Source organism: Chanos chanos, chromosome 3 (assembly GCF_902362185.1).
Source record: "Chanos chanos chromosome 3, fChaCha1.1, whole genome shotgun sequence".
Classification (NCBI taxonomy): domain Eukaryota; kingdom Metazoa; phylum Chordata; class Actinopteri; order Gonorynchiformes; family Chanidae; genus Chanos; species Chanos chanos.
This window is the reverse complement of record NC_044497.1, coordinates 42,271,459-42,293,502: the sequence shown is the minus strand read 5'-3', so window position 1 is coordinate 42,293,502 and position 22,044 is coordinate 42,271,459. Positions and strand designations below refer to the sequence as shown.

Genomic DNA, 22,044 nt, shown 5'->3' with positions numbered 1-22,044 from the left:
CCACTTTCCTCTTAAGGAGTTATATGTTACTTTTTATATTGATAGTTCTCAGTTTCTGTTTTGTGTTGTCCCATTTAAATGAAAGTACCAGAATAAAATAATTGTTTCTATTTCAGGCATTCAAGAGTTTCCAGAAAATATCAAGAACTGCAAAGTCTTGGCCATTGTTGAAGCAAGTGTGAATCCCATTTCCAAGTAAGAAAAAAAAAAAAAAAAAGCTTATGCACTCTACTTCTACACTGTGTGTGTAAACCTTCATGAGCACTTCAGTAGTCAGGTGATGTCCTCTAATGGCTTGTAGACCTGATTTGTTTTGGGTGAATCATGTTCCAGGTGCAGGTCAGAGGTGATAAGGTGTGGTGTGATAGGTGAAGTGCTTGTTCTTGTTGTCGGTGATGTAATGGAGTTTCTCTTGTGTCTGTGCAGGCTCCCTGAGGGCTTCACCCAGCTCCTCAGTCTGACCCAGCTCTACCTGAACGATGCCTTCCTCGAGTTCCTACCTGCCAGCTTTGGCAGGTCAGACACACACACACACACTCTTATATAAAGAGAGAGAGAGAGAGAGAACCTAGGAAATGGATCGTGCCAGTTCCCATTTCAGGAACAACTGAGATGTAGATATGTGATACAGTAATGGTGTTACATTTTACATTAGGATGTACCAGTGCCTGTTGACCAAAGAAGAACGAAGAACATATTTTAACCTTTCATTTTTTCATAGGCCTCAGAAGCAACATATTGATCAACTCCCTCAAAAGATTCAGTGTGAAATGTAAAATGTACATGTGAAATGTACAACAATGCTTTGTTGGAAACCTCGCTTCGAATAAGGCAGTTGTAAAGAATAGATCTGCATTCAGTAAGGTGTTTGTTCAAACCTCCTAGTAATAGGTGGATGAAAGCAGTTACTTACAAAGGACAAATGGTCTTTACCAATACTCCATAAAGCCTTATCACATCTGTGTGAGTAGGAACTATACATCCTCATGCAAATACAGGCAATCTGATGAAAGGTCACGCACTGGGACACTTTATTGATGTGACTGTAAGCACACAGTCAAGATTAAGATCAACATACTGGCCTCTAAGTACACGCAATATGAAATTTTGCTTTCTGAATCTTCTGCTGTATGTTTGAGCCTAATATGCAATGCTCATACAATCTGGTTTTTGCAGTTTGAAGCCGTACAACTGTCTTGATTACAGGATAGTTTGGCTGTTTGGCTCATATTAAAACATCTCATTTTTATTTTTATAGGACTTTTGATATTAACCATTTTTGATTTGTTTCTCTCTTTTCCTCAGGTTAACGAAGCTGCAGATTTTGGAGCTTCGAGAGAACCAGTTAAAGATGCTGCCAAAGTGAGTGGAGATCTAGCATAATGTGAAGTACCACGATAGATCTTTACGCTGTACAAACCTTAAACAAAGAAATGGTTTGAGATTGAAAACAGAATGCCTCATGTCAAGATGCAGGCAGAGAAAGCACCCATCGCTCTGTTTCTTTTTTAACTGTAGCTTCATATTCCACAGCCTTACATAATCATCATCCCCCGCTACATGCTGGGACAAGTTTTATAACCCATCGCTGAATTTTCTGTGGCTGCTGTTTCATCATTTGTGTGTGTGTGTGTGTGTGTGTGTGTGTGTGTGTGTGTGTGCATGTATATGTGTATGTGCATATGTGAATGTGTATGTGTGTGTGTGTGTGTGTGTGTGTGTATTTGAATGTGTATGTGTGTATATGTGTGAATGTGTGTGTCTGTGTGTGTGTGTGTGTGTGTGTGTGTGTGTACTCCCAGGAACCATAGTTAGGGCTGTAGAGAGGTGCAGGTGCTAGACAGATACTCCTCCTAGTTCTCAACCCTGAGTTTGGTCTGACAGCTAAAGCAAGAGAGCCTCTCTGATGCAATAGTTTTTCTACTTTTGCATAGTTTTCACAGAGGCAGTCAGGGCAGACAAAAGCATCTGGTGTTTCATGTCTCTAACTGTTGCATTATGATTATTTCTGTGAGTGGAGAGGTTGATGGAAGGGTTCAAGTGGTTCCTGCATCCGTTGGTAAGGGCAGAGTATCTCTTAAACTCAGATCTTTTACTAAGAGGCTGGGTCCCCACATAAGCCTAATAGGTTTATCTGTCATGACCATCTCATACCTAAACTGTCAGTGATCAGTACACAGATAGGGTCAGTTATAATCTTGTTCTCATTTTATTGGCTTAATGGATAAACAGTCTTATATGCTTTAAAGCACTCCAAATGAAGCCCACTGCACAAGTGGCTAGGGACCTCTGCAGAAGAGTAGAAGGTGAGCTGATTAAAAGCCATTAAATGAGCTGATTGACAGCCATTTGTGGGACTGTGTAAGCCTGATTGAAAGGCAGGGATGAGCTGACTGTGGAGCAGTGAGATGTGCTCTGGATAAAGGCTCTGTGGAGAGTAATCTGAGTGCTTACTTTGGAACTGCACCAACAGGATGTGGCAGCAGGAAAAATGAGAGCCTGAGGAGGGCATGCACTCACACGCCCTTTACGAACACACACACACACACACACTCTCACTCTCTCTCCCCCCCTTGCGCGCTCTCTCTCTCTCTCTCTCTCTCTCTCTCTCTCTCTCTCTCTCTCTCTCTCTTTTGCACTCCTGCATTTAGCTTAAAACAGGCTATGGTCAGTGCATTTTTTGGGAAATTAAACTATGTAAACTGCAGTGCAGGCCATGACTGTAGAGTGCTCACAGGCAGTACATGTTTGGGTGCCTTGCTATTGTTCAGTGTTGTGTGAATCAGGCGTCTGGTCAGACTGGAACAGACCCCAGCAGTCTCTCACTGTGCCTGCCCAGCACATGCTTCCATATGAATGAAGCTTTGGCTCACATGGCCCTCCATGATGCCAATGCCAAACTCAATGAAAGAATGTGACTAAACTGGCTAATGCCCAGTGGGCTTTAAATGCCCACAAAGACAGCCTGTTCTCTCTCTTAATTATAAAAAATATCACATTAAAATCAAAATGGAAGATTGCAGCGGAGGATCCAGATTTTCGCTTTGGGCTACGCTCTCCTTCTCAGAAAGCCTTTCCTTTTTTGGCGGATTTTCTTGAGCAGAAGAAAAGCTTGTGCTTTGGCTTTCGTTTCATCCTCAGTGAAAACCGTACAGACATGACAGGCGCGAGTAGACGTATGTAGACATAAAGAGGTCCTTGAGCAGAAGGCCATTTAAGGACCTGAACAGAGACAAGTGCATACTCACACACGTGTGTGTTGAATGATTTCTCTCTCCTCTCTTGATCATGCCAGTTATTATCTTTATTACCATTTTTATTCAAAATGTTTTAGACGGCAAAGAGGGAGGGTCACCATTCTATTTGGTCAAAACAGTTTTTTTTGTTTTTTTTTAGTAGAATGTCCTCAATGCTGGGATTGTTCCCCAGACTTAGTTGAGAGGGTTTTTGTCTGCCTAATGTTTAGGCCAGGTTATTTCTAACAGTTAGTCTGGGTCAAGAAGAATATATTTATTCTTTATGTGTAGACAATATATATTGACGAGACGATAAATAGACAGGATCCAACATTTAAAGTCCAGGCTTTTATTTTGTATTCACAAATTCAGGCTTATTTATGTTTCAGCATGTGTGAAGTGTCTGAAAGTAAACTCAGAGCCATAAACGTGTCACGGGTCTGTCACGTGGCTTTGTCACATTCTGCCAATCGGAAATAGTTTGGCAAGCCACTTAAAAATGTTTTTGATATGTTACTAGAAGGATATATGTCTGAGTTATAAGAATTATAAAAACCTATCTGAGTAGTCATATCAGAAGCAGTGTGCAGGAGGCTGTGGTATTGCATATACAGGCTCTTTCTGTAGTCACATGCTGACCAGTCAAAAACACAACCTCAGTATGGTTGTCAGGGTAACTGTCAGTCCCTGCTTTTCTTTTTAAAAAAAAACCCCCAAAAAACGTGTTTTATTCATTTATTCATTCGTTCGTTCATTCATTTATTTCACTTTTCAAAGGAGTAGACATGTGTCATTGAATCATTTATAACAAGAGCATGAGAATATTTGGTACACTTCTCTTGTGTTCAGTCATCATTTTGCTTGCTCAAACTTTCAGTTTTTACCATGTTATATGCCAATAACAAGTGTTTTAGTATATCAGAGCACGTAGTACTGTTGTATTTGCTGTAAAATGGCATGCCAGTATGAACTTTGTTCGGTATTATGCAGCCTTGGGCTCATTGTTGTGCACAGCCTCTTGAACGATGTACTGGCATGTCTTTCTCACACTGTCTGACGTCAAAGGGGGAAATAAACTCTTCCCTGTGACGTTTAAAGGAAGGTGCTTCGAAAACGTGGTCTAAACAGAGCACTACCACAACACAACTATTTTCTATTTGCATTTCTCATCAAATCAGCATGTAGATTTAGCTCATGACTGAATACCAGGTCTATATAGTGAAACATTAAGTTCATTGTGACTAAATGGGTCTAGAGGGAGGTGTTGTAAAAGGGCCAGTGAAAAGTAAATCAGTCAGAATCCAAATTGCAGTAAGTATGTATATATAAACATGTGTGTGTGTGTGTATGTTTGTGTGTGTGTGTGTGTGTGTGTGCGCGTGTGTATATATGTATATATATATATATGTTCTGGTTTCTCATATTCTCTTTGGGTGTCAAAGTGCCTGGCCTGACTGTCTCTGAGTCAGTAAAGTAGCTGGTTATTACAGCTCAAGGTGACTTGACTCTTAGGCAGTTTGTCCTCAGAAAAGTGTTCATGAGCTCACTGGCCATTCATCCAGACAAGCCATGAAGATTCAAGGTGACATAAATGTCTGTTGATGACCACTGATCAAAATAAGGCCATCTTATTAAATCTTCCCTAATTTTGTCTATGTGTATGAGTTTATATGTGTGTTTTATGTCACTCAGAACATGTGAATTTCCTGTGACTGATGATGAACGCTTAGATATGTTTATATTCAATCAGTCATACTGTAGGTTGACCTTGATCTGTGTCTGTCTGTGTGTGTGTGTGTGTGTCTGCAGAAGCATGCATAAATTGACGCAGCTGGAGCGGCTGGACCTGGGAAGTAACGAGTTCACTGAAGTGGTAAGCGTCACCCCGCAGACACACTGGTTTTTACACGGTCAGCAGTGCCCTTTTTCAGCGACCATTTACCTGTTTTCAACTGTTGTTTACGTCTCACTGAAAACACAGGACTCTTAACCAGCGCCGAAAATTACCAAATGATCGCACCATCACCGAGATTTGACCCTAGAGAATTTTTCATTATTCACTGTGGGGTTTTACCAAAAGCACTTGGATTTTCTAAGTTATTAAAATGGTTGTTTTTTTTTTTTTTCTTTCCCTTTCTCTTTCTCTTTCTTCCCTCACTAGCCTGAGGTTTTGGAGCAGCTCACTGGAATCAAAGAGCTGTGGATGGATGGAAACAAACTGACATTTTTACCAGGGGTAGGACAGCTATGCTGGCTTTCATCTGCTCTGTTTTTCTTGGCCTCTGCGCCTTCTCTTTATGTTCTGTGTCTACACATCACAAGCATGATATTTACCTAAAACATCTCTGTTCTTACCCTTTAACTGTTAAGTCACTGGGTAAGTAACATTTAATAACAGTTAAATTTCAATAAAATACGAGAAAGTTAGAGCGAAAAGCATTATAATGTTTCCTCATACAGGATAAAGGAAACTTGGGTGCTCTTTCCTTAAGGGCACGAAACCCACAGGAATTCAGAGCGTTAACTAATCAGAGTTGTTGCCAGTCTTTGATAGCTTACTTTTCCAGTGCTTGACATTTACTTAAATAAAAATCAGGGTTTTATGATTGTTGAAGTCATTTTGAAGTGAATTCTGCAGAATGCACAATGGTTCTTGCCAAAATACCATCTTGTTTAAACTAGGTCATAATTACAGCATTTGCTTGCTTTCAACATCTGACATTAATTGCCATCTGGCCATCTGGATTAAGATTAGCAAATTGCTGAAAATCCTGCAAAGTAAATGCTGCAGACAGCCTGTGAAAATGTTGACCTGTAGACAAGACCCTAAATATTTAATCTAAACATGTCTTACTTGACCTCTTGACCTCTGGAAGGTCAGCTTACTACAGTGTTTCTCTGGCCCTTGAATGTTGCGTGTTCTCCTTTTGTGGAATTTAGTTTCTCTTCATTTGTTAGCGCTTTTGATGAAGCCTCTTATGGTCTGCCCAGCTTGCACTTGTACTGATTAATCAATGGCAGGGTTAACATGTCACTGAGACGCACAAGCGTTGATTGCGGCCCAGGGAGCTCCCCGCCTTTTTAATTGGTGGAGAACCTGGTGCACCAAGAGTTCAGTAGGATTTCTGTGTTCTTTATTCGGGCAGTTAATGTTGGTTGATTAAAAGCTTCATTCAAAGTGATTCAAAGACAGAGGAGATCTTATCTGACCCTGTCTGGAACAAGACAATCATGTAAGTAGTTATAAAATGGATGCCCATCTCTATCACTGTGGTTCTGACCAGAGGGATTAGTGGTTGTGAAACATGAAAAACCCTGTTCAAGGGACCCAGTTAGACCCTTTTAGAGAGCTGTTACCCAGTTGAGAAAGCTGCTCATCAAAAAGGATGGCTGATTGGAGTGTACAGTCTGTACCGGGCATCTGTCTCTACAGTGCTCTCTGTCCTCTGGTTGTCTTTAACTGACCTTCACCTTCTTACTAACCCCCCTCATTCTGCCTCCTATTACTGGAGGTCACTGCAAATCAGATATCCATCTCCCAGCAGCACCGGCCTTGTTACCGAGCTCTTATGTGTTTGCTGGTGCTGTATGTATTGTTGCAGATGATTGGGACACTGAAACAGCTCTGCTACTTGGACGTATCCAAGAACAACGTGGAGATGGTGGATGAGCAGATCTCCGGCTGTGAGAACCTGCAGGACCTGCTCCTGTCCAGCAATGCACTGACACAGCTGCCTGGCTCTATAGGTACAGAAGAACCCACTCTGAACAACATTCTCAACATTAACACACACACACACACACAACCACACACTTTAACAGTAAATGTCCAGAATGGCTGGCTATGCCAAATATATGCCCATATACACAAGGTTAAACTGTGCTTGTATCATGCTTTTTACATCAAAGCGTTTTTATCTCCACTGCCTGTATTGAATGCAACACTTGGGCATCTGCATTAACTGCTGCAGTGACGGAATGTCTTTTTAAAGCAGCATTATGGCCAGTTCCTCAGAACACACAGCTGATGAGTTCCATCTAATTTAGGTGACATGATTTACATTTATGTGCCGTATACACACATCAGCTCAAAACTGTAATGCCCAGAGCATAATGGACCCTTTTTCTTTTTTCTTTTTAATGGAAGTACAGTATGTGGCTCTGTAAGCACTTGTAATCCATGCAAAACAATATAGCTGAAACAGAAAAACCAGAATTGAGAGCTGTGTTCTATTGTGTACACACAGAATGACTAGGTATTGTTGGTGTGTGGGCAGAGAACAGGTGAGATGTGCTCCTGCAAAATGAACATGAATAGTAATAGAATCTCATTGCCGCTGAATGACTCATCCGGATATCCCTGTAATGAAGCGGCGTGCTGAAGTGGACTTCATCTTCTGTGCCATAGCAGAGATGAGTCAAAGCCACACTGACTGCTCTTTCCTTTCTAAATACACAAATGCATTTCACCCTGACAAAACACTGACTTTGGATAAATTAATGAAACATATTTGGTACAGAAAGCAGTGCTTTTATGTTTAAAGAGGAGCTCTATCATTATAAAAGTGTTTTCACAGTTTGTTTTTCTGTTATTGCATGCACTATTAGGGCTTTATGGTTTTAACGATATTCATTGTTAAGTTCAGTTTTTCCGAAAATCACTTTTTGTCGTCTGGTTACCATACCCAGTGTTTATTGTATGTTGCTTTTTTATGTTAATTGTATCAGTTATACCAATTTATTGCTTTTAAGTGAGATAGCATTGAGACATGGTCAGTGTCCGTCTCCTTAAAGCGCGCCCTCTATCTCTCCCTATCTCTGTCTAGGATCACTGAAGAAATTGACTGCACTGAAAGTGGATGAGAATCAGCTCATGTACCTTCCAGACTCAATAGGCGGGTAAGCCAGCACCACTCCTCTGAAGGGTGTTTGCAAAATGTGCCTCCTTAAGTTTGATGGTTATCTTCACGCTGAGGTTTCAGTTTAAACATACACATAAGCAGGGAATGCCCGATCACCCTTGGAACTGGGAGCGAAATGTTCTTAGCTTTTGGTAGCATAACTTGACCTGGTAGGCCTTCTTAAGTGGCAGACCAATCAACCAGCCCCACTGGCTTTAATGCCAGTCAGTCAGTGGGTGACTGTAATCCCTGGTCTTTGACAGATTGACTCTTTTACATAGTATGTGTACAGTATGCTTTAGAATGCTATAGAAATCCTCAGAGCCTGGCTTGAGCTGTCAGCTGTTGGTACACACACAGACAGAAGATCAAACAGAAAGCATTGTCCTTTACTTGTAAATGGGGAAAGTGTGCGTCCATATGGGCGGATTACTGTACAATCCCCAGGCTTCATTTTGCACAGAAGCCCTAACTCATCCTAATGTAGCGACATCTCTGGTTCCTTCTGCTTTTTCTGTGTGTGTGTGTATGTGTGTGTCTGTGTCTGTGTGCATATGTGGGTGTGTTTGTGAGAGAGAAAGAGAGAGAAAGACAGAGGGGAGCTAAATTAATTTTCTCTCAGAAAGATGTTACCTGGAGTTGCCAGCTTGTTTAGTGATCCATTTTTGTCTCATTGTTTCCAAACATGCCAATTATCCCTTATGTTAGGTTAGATTTCCTAGGCCCTGGATTAAGCAAAGCTGCTGCGCTGGGATTATGAACATGCAATTGCAAAGGACTTGGTTTTAATCCAAGGGCTGTGATGCAGACTGATATTTAATCTTCTATTCCATTCACTTATTTACGCTGCCATGTGAACGCTGTTGACACTCTGTTTTTCCTTTAGTAGAGTTACTAAGAATGGAACTCATGTCCTTTTAATATCCTGTACACAGTAGGGCTGTACATTGTGCCTCTCAGTATGAGTTATGTTATCTTAAATTTGGTCTCTGGGTACTACAGTAGCTTGTTTACTATTACATATGTTTGAATTCTGTATTTGAGTTACAAAATGCATTAAATTCATGTATGTTTAGTGTAATGAAAGACAAATTTCCTGTCTGGTTAGTAGTGAGGTCATTGTGATTATGGCGATATGTTCTACACGTCTGTGCTAATTCAGCCTGTTTCCTGTGCACTGGCCTGCGCGGCCGAATGAGTTATGTCATCAGTGTGGCACTGCAGAACAAACCGACATCCGTTTACCTTCTACCCAACAGCCGCCCTCCCCATAAAAACCTTTTAAATAACTTTATATGTTTCACAATGATTGTGTTCACAGTAATCCCGCATTTATAAGCCTTTTGTTAACCCATAACCGATTTTACATTCTTGATGTGCAATAATCAAATTTTGAGTTTTATCGTTGCCATCTGGTATGCAGTCTGTGGTATATCACCACGCTGTAATGTTTAATGCATCGTTTGATCGTAACTCTTTATGTCGTTGCTCTGGTGTTGAGCTCCATGCAGGGGAAACCATTGCCTGCTTCTGTCCATCTTTCACATATATTTTCATTTGCCTTATTTCTTGTTAAATTGATGTTTGAACAAGACCCTGTGCATACATTCAAAATAAGCTCACTTTTGGAATTTGTCTTTTCAACCAAACTTGTTAAGGGATAATGAGAACCAGGTTGTGAATAATCATTTATCTATAATCAGTGCAACTCTACCAGGACTGATTTCTCTAGCACACACACGTTCAGAGAGTGTAAATAACCATAAAGGGTTTTCATAAGAGCTGAAATAGGAGCAAAAGGCCTTTTTGACAGATGCTTGGCAGTGACAATAAACAAGGGATTTAAGGCATTTAATTTAAATTTTTTTTTAGGTCCGATCTTTGCAGAGATGAGAGTATGTATTATACATGCTTTAAAAGCCTATTGTAGAGATAGACAGATCTAGTGATATAATGTCCCCAGTGTGTGTAGCAGGGACCTCCCTCTGCATAAAGACTTATTTCTCTGTTAAGTGTAATCCTTGGTTGTCCTGCTCTTTCTTCAGTCTGGCTGCTCTGGATGAGCTGGACTGCAGTTTTAATGAGATTGAGGCTTTGCCGTCATCCATCGGCCAGTGTGTCAACCTGCGCACCTTTGCTGCCGACCACAACTTCCTCACCCAGATACCCGCAGAGGTCAGTGCTGGCTTCCAGCTTTACTCCTTTATATCAGTATCCCATACAAACTTATTATAATACCAGTAAGTAATATGCCCTCCGCTACTAATAATCCAGTTTAGCACTTGTCTAACAGTGCCTTTAGCCTGGAGCCCTGTGCTTTTTCAATCTGTGTTTCCATTTTATTGAACTATGGTTTGTTTCTGTCTGCACATTACATAGCAAAAGAATTTTGATCCATTCCACTGAAAGTAGCCTGTCCCCTGCTGTGTACTGATGAATATCTGAAGTGACCCGCATTGACTGTGTATTCTTATCAAAGCCTGTTCTCGTGGCTCAGTGGCTGTCAGGACACTTTTCTGCCGTGGAGGTCCACGTGTAAGACTCCGTGTGTGTGTGTGTGTGTGTGTCTGCTAACTGTCCCTCTGGCTTACAGATTGGCAACTTGAAAAATACCACGGTGCTGTTCCTCCACTCCAATAAGCTGGAGTCTCTGCCGGAGGACATGGGTGACATGCAGAAGCTCAAGGTCATCAATCTCAGTGATAACAAGTGAGTCTCCACCCCCTACCCCCCTCCTCTCAGGCATTAGTTCATCACACACACTCCACACATTCATCCACAGGCCTGACATTTGAGTACTTATCCTGGACACTAAGTCAGGACTTACCGAGCCCCAACAGTTTTGCATTCACTGCATGATTAGGCTTAAGAGGCACGTAAAGAGAGGAGAATTGTCATTAGTTTCAGACAGTATTAGCTGTCATTCATTTTAATACCTGTAATGAAACTTTAAGTAATAGTTTAATCAGTGATTTTTAAACTTTAGCCTTGATCTTTTAGTTGGGGTGCCTCTGTTCTCAGATTAGTATCTGCAAACATTTGATTATGGTACAGTACCGTTGTGCCATGTTTGACCGTCTGTGAGGAGTGAATTGAAGTCCTGTCTTTGGGTGTCAAATGACAGTGGTGGAGTGGCTGCTCCTTCATTTAGCACATGTAGGGAGTGGAGAGTAATCTTGTAGCTGTTGACGGATATTTGACTTCAGAGCACATCCTTTCCTTTACTCACCAGTTAAGAGCTGAAAGCTGTTTATGATGCAGAGAGGCCTTGACAATAAATGCAGTAAATCACCACAGTTGGTAATCAAAAATTCGTTCCCTATTTTAAATGCATGCAAGCATTTGCATAAAGCCTACTGAAATTCAGGATGTGAAAGTGTGACATTTTGAGTTGTTTTGTCGTACAGACTCTCCAGCTGAGAGTGTCATTTCGTGGTGTTATTCATAGTAACATTGCTTTTTCTGTGTCACAAGTAGCGTATATGGCTGTGAGTCAGCAAACAGTGTCATTTAGTCATAAAGTTCAACAAGGGCCTGTTTATTACCTAGGCCAAACACTCATTTTTCACTTTACAGTCTATCAAAGGCCAGGCTAAAACCATAGCACAACACAGATTCCAACTCATAATTTTATTATTCCACTCTCCCACTTTCCCACACTGTGCTGATGGCCGATGTTTCCATTACTACTAATGACTCTAACTTTCTTTGTGCACACAGGCTGAAGAACCTTCCCTACAGTTTCACTAAGCTGAACCAGATGACTGCCATGTGGCTCTCTGAAAACCAGGTTGGCAAAGCCAAGGCTATTTTACATTTGACAGCTGAAATCCCTTGTATTCTTCTGTTCCTCCATGCACTACGCTTTGACCTGAAATTCCTCCTCTTGACGTTTATACCACATTAAAGACCATTAGCATGTATTAATCAAGTCTGCAAACGTGTGCTTTGGGCTTTGGTCCAAAATGTGGGCAGAGGGTTGTTATTTTATGCTGTTTTTGGTTTTCCGGAGCTTCTCATCGGTGTGTGTGTGTGTGTTTGGGTGGGTCTGTGTGTGTGTGTGTGTTTGGGTGGGTGGGTGGAAGTGCTGTAATTGAAAGTCTGAGTAATCAGCGCAAGTGGCCATAGAGGCTCTGACTAATGGTTGGAGTATATAACGATCACCTCCACCCTCCCACACACCACCAACCAACATCTCAAGCCCTTAGCACAAAGAGACCTTAAAAGCTTTTGTCCTGGTTCAAGCTTACAGGGACCAAATTGCTCTGTCTCCACTTCTGTAATCCTTCTACAATAGCACTGGCTATGTAGACAAGGGAGATTTCTTAGGTTTTTAACATGATCCCTCATAAACATGTTTGTGAAACTCAGACTTCCAGCTGACTTGACCTCAGCCAGGAAAACAGGGAAATACCATAAAATAATAAAACGTTTCCAAGCTTTGCTATGCCACACTGAAGTCTCTACCCCTGAGGACTTTAAGAAACCGTCTTAAGCCAGTAAATACCGAACAATTTGATTTCAGATGATGCTAACAGTACCTCAGAAACTTTGATAAACAATTTGATGACATGTGTGATTTTCTGCACCACTGCTCTCTGTGTGCACGTCTTATGAATGCACAGATGCGTCAGTGTGTGTCACTTGAGATGGGTTTGTGCGCGGGGAGGTGGAGCTCTCTTCTTGGCAGCTGGGCTCTTTATTGATTGTGATTGTTGGTTTCTCAAACCTTATTGTGATTAATGTTTAACTAGGCCCTCTGGTGAGCCCACTGTTGCATGACTGGCCCTTGTAATGAATGTATTCAGATGCTTGACCTGGAAAAGCACCTGCTTTGAATTCTGACCCATTCAGTACGCTCACTGATAAACTACCAGGACATCTTGTAAAAAAAATACTGTAAATGAGTAATGTGTAATGAATATGAATGAATTGTCTCAGTACACGTTCAGTACATGTTTTTCTTTTGAAGTTTTTTGTATATTGTAGTGATTTTGTAGTATTTTAAGACTTTGTTTACTGTAGTCAGTTTACATAGTTTTGATTCGGTGTGGTCTTTCCCCAGTCAAAGCCCCTGATTCCACTGCAGAAGGAGGAGGATCCAGAGACACACAAGACAGTTCTCACCAACTACATGTTCCCTCAACAGACCAGAACAGAGGAGTGTGAGTATTCAACCTCAACCTCTCTCTCTCACTCACTCTCTCTCTTCTCAACAGTGTTTATTCTGCCTATAGTTTTGTACAGTTACTGCACTTAGGAAAGTTACATGAATAAAAACTAACGCATTCCTGTTCCTTACGGCTTGTCAGTGGGTTTGAGACCTGCTCTGAACTCTCATTATGATTGAACTTCAACAAAAACTGCCATGTACATTCAGTCATAGAGCGGTTGCTGTTGTTTTTCTCTGAAGACACAGGCCTGCATTGTTACCAGGAGCAAAGCTGTGAGGGAAATCACAAATGTGGAGGCTAACTGAATTCCACAGAGGGGGAGATTAAAAAGTCTTAACCTGTTTCCTAGCAACCCAAGTTAAAACTCTTCAAAAGCAACATCTTGGCACTAAAGCCAGTTCTCAGTAATTCTCGAAAACTGTTTGAGTGTTTCTGAGCTTTCAGAAACATCCAATCTGTTCCGCTCCTGAACAATATGCTCTCCTCAGCATGCACTCTGTCAAAAAGGGGATGAAAAATGAATTGTCATTTGAGTTTCTGACTTTTTCTAGCAGCAGCAAAAAGTGTAGCTTCAACGAAAAGTGAACTTAAAGTACATTTAGTCCGACAGCTGAGAAGTGAACCCCACATTTTAAAGACATTCAGGACTCATTTTACTAATGGTTTCGCATTTTAATCACTTGTTTTTGTTGTTGCCCATACACAAAAGAGTTTGAAAAAAACCTTATTAAGCATATGTAGCATGGTGTCAGTTACATGCTTCTTTGACACACAGTGTTTCATAGAGCTTTGTTTTTCTGTGTGTGTTTTGCCATGCTGTGCCATGTTAATGTTGTGTGCGTGTCTCTCAGATGTACCTAATTCAGACAGCGAGAGCTTTAACCCGTCTCTGTGGGAGGAGCAGCGCAAACAACGGGCACAAGTAGCGTTCGAGTGCGATGAGGACAAGGATGAGAGAGAAGCTCCCCCAAGGGTCGGTTCCACATTTAGCATTAAATCTGGGAACTTTTGCCTGTCTCCTTTTCTCCTCTTTTCTCCTCTATTCTGTCTGTCTCTTTTTCTCCTCTTCTCTCCTGTATTCTGTCTGTCTCCTTTTCTCCCCTTTTCCCTGCTTCTTTCTTCGTCGGTCTCAGTCTTTCTCTCACATACCACTCCTATTTGAATGCACCAATACAGTTATTTTCGCACTGCTGTTAATGGCTCCCTCTGGGAGCTCAGGATTAAATATTGCGTTCCTATATATGTTTAGACCATCTTAAATCGATTCGCTTGAGCTCGTCTGATGAATGAAAAGTACATATTTTTTGATTGGTTGGTTGGTTTTCTATAGAAACAGCAGAAATGTTCACACAACATTCAAACCTGTGTGAAGGACTCAGCCATTGTTTTGGTATGCACTTTGCATGAGTTCATAGAATGGGGCAACAGTTCCAGCTGTTACGCGGCCTTTAGAGAAAGTTGGAGCTGTGTCGTATCTGGCTTGGCATTCCCCCTGTGTTCCAGGGAATCTGTGTTAGCATGTTACAACCTGCACCTGTTTTGGTGGAATTCTCATTTAACACACCCTGCTTAATGGCAGCTATCAAAAAGTAAACTGAAAACTGTCCTCCTTTCAGCTTCTCTAAGCTCTTTCAGCATATCTATGACTCTCTCTTTCTCTCTCTCTCTCCCACACACACACACACACACACACACACACACACTGCCTCTCTCTTTTTCCTCTTTCTCACCCTCACAATTCCTGATGACTCCGTATGGCTGTCTGTCCCCGTACGGCTAAAGGGGAAGTGCCAGAAACACATGCCACCTCTAAATCTGTCTGTGTCTGATGGCAGTGTCAGTGTGAGCTCTGGCAGTATCATCAGTCTGGCCTGCTGGAGCTCCTCTCCTCACTGACTCTTATGCCTGCTCTCTGTGCACCTGCAGGAAGGCAATCTGAAGCGCTACCCAACACCATACCCCGATGAACTCAAAAACATGGTGAAGACTGCCCAGTCGGTCGCCCATCGGCTCAAGGAGGATGAGTCGGGCGATGAGTCAGGCAGAGTTGCCAAGGTCGGCGAGAAGAGCCACATAGGAGTACAGGACGTTGGAGTGAAGGTGAACTTGCTGATCTGTCATTCATGTAATGAGAGACAATGCTCTGTCAGTGGTAGGAGTATTTCCCGTCATTTAAAAACATTTGGGAAGACGTGTTTAAATTGAAAGCTCGCCAGTTCAATTTAGACCAGGACAATTAAAGGATTACCGATTTACAATGTGCCTAAGTGGACTAGAATTAAGTGTCTGATGTTGTCAGAATGATGTGGCGATGACTTTATAGTTTCAGTGTTATCACAGTATGATTGTCACGAGAGATGCCTTGGGTCATGCGTCATGTCATCTCTTGGATGTGTCTCTCAGGTCATTGAGAGTGCCTGTGCTAATGGCAAAGCCATCGAGATGGAGCGCGGTGCAGCAGTGAACAGTGTCCAGAGCTCTACTGCATCTGAGGCGAAGGACACAACAGAGAACCACAACTCACAGATGATTCAGCCTAAGAGCTTAGAGGATATTAAGCCAATGGTTAACCATGAGGACACACTTGAGGTATCCACATGTGTTTCCTCTGATGCCCTCCATTCATCTGCTAAGATGTTCACAAAACATTTTATACTGCCAGTTAGCCACATAAGACAGTAACTTTTGGGTAAAAGGACCTTTTGTAGGATTTTTCTCTTGAGTGAGATTAAATTGTTGTGGAGATTCAATCTTTAAAGTTATTTCATGATAGATTTGTAGAGTGTTCACTTGAAGATGTAAAACAACTAAATATGCTGCAATAAGATAAGCACATGTTTGAAAGCTGCTGATGGTGAAAATGTGTGTGCGTGTGTGTCTCTGTGTGTGTGTGTGCACGTGTGCGTGTATGTTCAGGACTCTGAGGAGCTGTCATCCGAGGAGGAGGAGATGAAGATTGCTGAGATGAGGCCTCCTCTTATTGAGATCTCCATCAACCAACCTAAAGTGGTTGCTCTGAGCAAAGACAAAAAAGGCACTGAAACCAGTCTGTTGATTACCCTTTCATCTCTGAGTGTATATATGAACCTGTCTCACATGAAGCGCAGAGGCTCATCATCTTTTCTTATGGCTCTTTATACAGATGACGGTAAAGACGCCGACTCGTTGTTGGACGAGACCGTGGCCAACAGTAATCAGAACAACAGTAACTGCTCGTCGCCGTCACGCATGTCTGACTCTGTGTCTGTGACCACAGATAGCAGTCAAGAAAATTCTCTGTGTACCCCTGAAAAGGAGGCCAAAATGCCATTAGTCCCTAAGAGCAGGTAATATCTTACACCTCAGTACACTGGCTCCGAATCTTAATGCCATGAGAACATTAACCGTAGTACACTTTCAATGCTACATTTGGTGAAATCTTAAAAAGAAATGTCTTTTATAGGCAAGAAGATGAGAATCTGAACCAGCTGAGGCAGACGGTACCACTCCTGCAGAACTGTAACGGCTCTGATACATCTCTGCAGACCGTACTGAAGAATAAGCAAAGTTATGAGACCAAGCCGGAGCAGGTGGCCGGCTACGAGTTCTCCATGGAGGAGAGGTTGGCTCTGATTGAGAAAGGCATCAACAATGGCATGACTGACTCCTACAACAAGTGGGACCAGATAAACATGAATGTGGCCAAACTCCCACCCGACAATATGGTGGCCTATGAGGACCTGGAGAGGACTAGGAGCACTTCCACCCGGGACCCAGCCCCTAGCAACAACAATGCTTCAGCTTCACTGGAGAACTTGGAAAATGGCAACCAGTTCCCAAAGATGCCATCCGGACAGCACCAAAATGGACGTACAGAGGATCCCCCTCCAGTGCCAGTCAAGCACGATAGTGTTCAGACAGCCTCAACAGGCGTGACGGCGTCTAGTGACATGTCTCTCTCCCGCAGCACGGAGGAGCTGTCGCCGGAGAGGAGGTGTGTGCCTCCCCCAGTTATGAAGTCTCAGAGCATTACTAATGTAGACTGTGGTGGGATGAAGTTGCACTCCATTGACAGTGACAACAGTGCTTATGAGGCCCCAACAGCTGGCAGGATGCCCGGGCCTAGCGCTCAGGGTCAGAGCATTGTCCGATCCAAATCCGCCTCCTTGCTGAATGACCAGCCGCTGCAGGTCTATCCTGGCTCCTCTGCCTCCTCCTCTGACTTACTGTCCAGCTCTAAACTCCCCGTCAGCACCACACGGTTCACCTCAGCCGGGCCCCCACCACAGTATAACATTCAGTTCACCAACAGTGCCATGCCCAAAGACAACCTGTGGACCCAGCGGACGCCCGTTCCCCCAGATCAGAGCTATCTCCCTCCACAACATTCTCTAGCCAACACCAACTACTCCAACCGCAACAATGCACCACCCTATCCCCATCAACCCCAGCAGCGAGGCCCACCCAAAACTCCTGATATGTGGGCTAAGGAGCGGATGCTGCCTCCCGGTGCCCAGAGGAACACCTTGCAGAGACAGGGCAGCAGCTCCTCCAGCATCTCCATGGGCATGCAAGACCCCCGCCGCATGCAGGGCTACGAGGGCGATTACATGACCTACAGGGACATCCACACGATGGGGCGTGGACCCCTGCAGATGAGCCAGGCGATGCAGAGGCCCCTGTCGGCCCGCACATACAGCATCGACGGACCCAATGCGGCCCGGCCTCAGAGCGCCCGCCCCCAGCCCCACGAGCTGCCTGAGAGGACCATGTCCGTCAGTGACTTCAACTACCAGCATGGCAGCCCCAGCAAGAGGCCCAACATCAGGGTGAAGTCGGAGCACTCACTGCTGGATGGGCCAGTCGGAGGAGGCAGGGTGCCCGCGGACTGGAGGGACCAGGTCATGAGACACATTGAGGCCAAGAAGATGGAGAAGGTATCCATAAATATTCATAGTCTAATAGAATGTTTATATATGTTTTTTAACATTGAGATGTTGATTCAGAATTACCTGTACCGTTCTTCTCTACAAGCTCATTTAGCTCACAGCGTATGAAGATACTGCGAAAATCGACTGCAAAAAAAAAATCGACTTTTAGCACTGAACAACTTGCAGATGTCCGTGTGGCAAAAGCCACCTCCAAATCCATCAGTTTGTAACTCACCAACACTTTCTGGCCTGAGCCCCATATAGTAACCGAGGAATTTGATGGAGGTCCCACCTAAACTGATGTTCAGGTTGCGCTCCCCAAAGGCGTGAGTAACAGGAGCTGTGCCCTGAGCCAGGTCTCTGAGGACCCGGTGGTGTCCCACCGCTGTGATGAATGAGGCTTAAGCAGCAATGCTCTCGCAGGGCCCGCCATCGCTGCCAGGTCCAGCAGTAAATCCTGAGCTATTTTTACCCGCAACTGATGTGTGTGATCCATCACTGTAGAAATTGTGACCAGAGGACACTGTACCATATGAAAGAATGGTGGGAGATCGGCAAGAGAGCTGTTACATTATACGCTTGGGTGACCAGAGCAGGCGCCGTTCGTTGCGACAAATTACCCATTCATGCTTTTTAATAAAGGATACAGGTCCTCAGCTTTGAGAGTCTGATGTCAAAGGTGTAAAAAGAGTTCTTCAAGATTTTAATCATGAGTCATAAAACCAGCATTTCCCCAAACTCGTATGACCTTCCATTATTTCAACATTTGCACTAATTAAACTCAAATGGTCCTCATTCATATTTTCTATTAATTGTCGAGACCTTGAATAACGGAATCAGAGATGCCAGATTAGAGAGAGAGCTGATATGTGAAATGGTGCAGGCATTCAAAGGGAGCGTTTGAAAATACTCTGGTTTGAGGAAGTTAAAGGGACAGAATTTTTCATTTTACTCATGGTCAAACCTTAAATTCATTTGTACGATGTGTGTGTCATTGTGTGTCACTCATGTGTCCATAAATGCATGCTGCACCAAACCGTATGCCATGTTTGTATTTGGAAATAACAAAGTCTTTTGACTACTAACCCACCGTTACTTTGTGAATTCCACTGCATGTTTTCAGGCAGCTTTAGTGGAATGCATGTCCACTAATGTGTCTGTGTTGAATGTCTGTGTGTGTGTGTCTGTGTTTTTTTGCCGTTCACCGTTCAGACCGCGTTGTCTCGGTCCTATAATCCATCTCACAACCTGAGCAGCGTACTGTTTGGCAGCCAGGGCTCTCTGAATTTTAGCGCCTTAGACGGACGGCAGCATGCTGACCGCAGCTACTGCGTGAGTATAGATCCACCGGTGCCGACTGTGGATCCTCGCTGTGTATCAACCCAGCATAGTTTGTTTTTTAAACAGGGGGCATTTCCTGTCTCTATGCATGCTGCAGGATCAGGTGGAAAGTTAAAACCGATGGGTGATATTTCTTTTCGGAGCCCCAAAAAAACCCCCCAGCACCTCTGATGCGTCCTTTTGAATAAGGGCTAATGAATGTCATTAGGATTAGATACATGTGAACTTAAATGGCAGAGACGCATAGTGCAGAAACACAATAGAACAGTGTTTTGACAGGTTTTATTTCTACGACAAATCGAAAACCCATGGGGGAAAGACTCACCTGCACAGCCTGCATTGGACAGACAGCACCCTTTTTAAAAGACCTTAGACTACAGGAGTTTGCCTCTCCTCCCCAACTTCAGCTGATTCCCTGTGTCTGTAGCATGGGCAACGTATTAGTGGATTATGACCCTAAGACAATTTCTCTCCCTCAGCAACCTCTGTAGTCACTAACCTGCACAGGCTTAATTCCCCTGCTACTTCTAATCAGCTGACAAATCATATGTTTGTCTTTGTATTTTTGTGTGTCTGTTTCTGTGTGATCATGAACCTTTTTTTTTCATGAATGTTTAAGTTCACCATCTAAAATGATATGAGTAATTGTCACTAAGTGTTCTCTGAGGCTTTCTGTTACAGTCCATTATCTCCAAGTCCACTAAAACTTTAATCGTTAATGAATTGTTGTTTTGCAGGGCTTGTAAGCAAGTGGTTTGGGAATGAAAAAGCAACAGTGGAGATTTCTAGCTGAGATATAAATTGCATGATAAATCTCATGTGGCATAGATTTCTAAGTGTAGAACCCAGCCTTTTTTTTGATGAAGCATGAAAACTTCTCTACTGATTTCATCCTAATCTTCACTGATAAAACTGAGTTTAGCAGTGCCTGTGTAGCCACACAGTAGCAAAATGAGTAGATAGCCCACTTACCAAGGTGTAGAGTTGTTTCTTTCCGCTGATCATTTCAGTATCTCCACAGGAAAAATGGCTCTCAATGGATTTTTTAATTTCTGTCTTTATAATTACATGAAGATATAGTTCTGCTCTTGTCTATGTTGCATATTATGAGTAGATTGGAAAAATATGAGTTGATAAGAAATCTGAGAGATTAATGGATATTGTTATTTATGTATATTTATTGTTTTATCATTTATTGTGTATATATCGTTATATATGTTATTGTCGTCTGGCAGGATGATGTCTTTGGACCTCATGGACAGCAGGGCTACCCCATTGACACTGTTAGAAAAGTAAGTGCAACACATATAATATCCTTATAACTCTGCAGGTTTGGATCACATGCACAGCAGCATCCAAACCATAAAAAATGAAACTGCTGAACCAGCAGAATTTTGCATGTCCTGGCCAAAAACTACTGAACTCAGCTTAAACTCGTCTGACGTTTTGAGTCGTTTGAAGATTTGCATTACCAGCTGTACATTCTGTGTGCGTATTTGTGGCTAAGTATACAGAGGACTGAAGATTGAAATGTTGAACCTGTAAAGAGCATGGGCTCTAACAGTGATTGGTTAGCTCTGATTAACCAGAGCTGTCCTGGAAGAGATTACTGTACAGGCCTGCTCTCAGGAGGGCCCGTGGCACATGAACTGGCTTTCAGATATTTTCACCTCCAACTACAAACAGTACTCTCACTGCTAATTTAAAATGAAATTTAGCAGTTGTAATCAACAGACAAAAGTGATATACTAACAGAAAATCATTGGATACTAACATCGAAGGAGGTCAAATACAAAGATAAGTCACATCCCAACAAAGTGCCAAAGAGACATATTGTCCCAATTATTTGGTGCCAAAACATCTGAAAATGATAACAGGGTTCTAACAAAGCAGTATTCCGAAACTGGCAATGTTTTTCCATTAACCAAGAAACTTCTGTTCTCATTGCTTTCTCTGTGTTCTTAATTAAAAAGACTATGAACAATAAATGGTATGATCAAGCATATACTAAGTGAAACCAACATTTTTTAAAACTATGCTGAGGCACTTTTTTGTGCTCTGTAAGTGAAATCAAACGTGGATGTAGATTCACTGTATTAAGAATTTGTTAAGGATTTTTCTGCCCCCTTGTGTTGAGAAGGGTGAATAGCAGTGATTACTCTACTTGAAAGGCCAGACACGCATTGAGCAATATTTAACCAGTTGACGAGGTTGAGACAGTCTGAAGGATTCCACAAGCTTGTGTTTTATTAACTCAATCTTCAGTTGCAAAACTTTGTGTTCTCTGAGGGTGTTTTTTTTGCATTCAACAACGCTTTGTCTTGATTGAGTGACATCTAATTCTTTTACCAATTAAATATGTAAACAGACCCTGCTACTATCACCACGTCTTCGTTTTGAGTCCTAGTAACATTAAAATGTGTTACATGTAGTAATATTAAAATCTCTTTAAGTATGGTCTTGTAGTAGTCTCCCTAAAGTC

At 42.5% G+C, this 22,044-nt stretch overlaps 1 protein-coding gene across 3 annotated transcripts in view; it reads left to right on the top strand.

The window, feature by feature from the left end:
- erbin (erbb2 interacting protein) overlaps positions 1-22,044 on the top strand; it is a 57,204-nt gene that overhangs the window by 30,135 nt on the left and 5,025 nt on the right. For 2 of the 3 annotated variants that reach the window (XM_030770018.1, XM_030770019.1), the window contains 19 exons: positions 117-195; positions 427-516; positions 1,306-1,362; positions 5,046-5,109; positions 5,398-5,472; positions 6,839-6,983; positions 8,063-8,135; positions 10,183-10,312; positions 10,731-10,846; positions 11,858-11,927; positions 13,203-13,302; positions 14,163-14,284; positions 15,238-15,411; positions 15,715-15,900; positions 16,228-16,345; positions 16,454-16,637; positions 16,754-18,227; positions 19,434-19,553; positions 20,798-20,854. In XM_030770018.1, coding sequence (XP_030625878.1) covers positions 117-195; positions 427-516; positions 1,306-1,362; positions 5,046-5,109; positions 5,398-5,472; positions 6,839-6,983; positions 8,063-8,135; positions 10,183-10,312; positions 10,731-10,846; positions 11,858-11,927; positions 13,203-13,302; positions 14,163-14,284; positions 15,238-15,411; positions 15,715-15,900; positions 16,228-16,345; positions 16,454-16,637; positions 16,754-18,227; positions 19,434-19,553; positions 20,798-20,854 — 3,434 coding nt within the window. The remainder of the gene's footprint in view (positions 1-116; positions 196-426; positions 517-1,305; positions 1,363-5,045; positions 5,110-5,397; positions 5,473-6,838; positions 6,984-8,062; positions 8,136-10,182; positions 10,313-10,730; positions 10,847-11,857; positions 11,928-13,202; positions 13,303-14,162; positions 14,285-15,237; positions 15,412-15,714; positions 15,901-16,227; positions 16,346-16,453; positions 16,638-16,753; positions 18,228-19,433; positions 19,554-20,797; positions 20,855-22,044) is intronic. The other variant, XM_030770020.1, reaches the window with a different exon arrangement.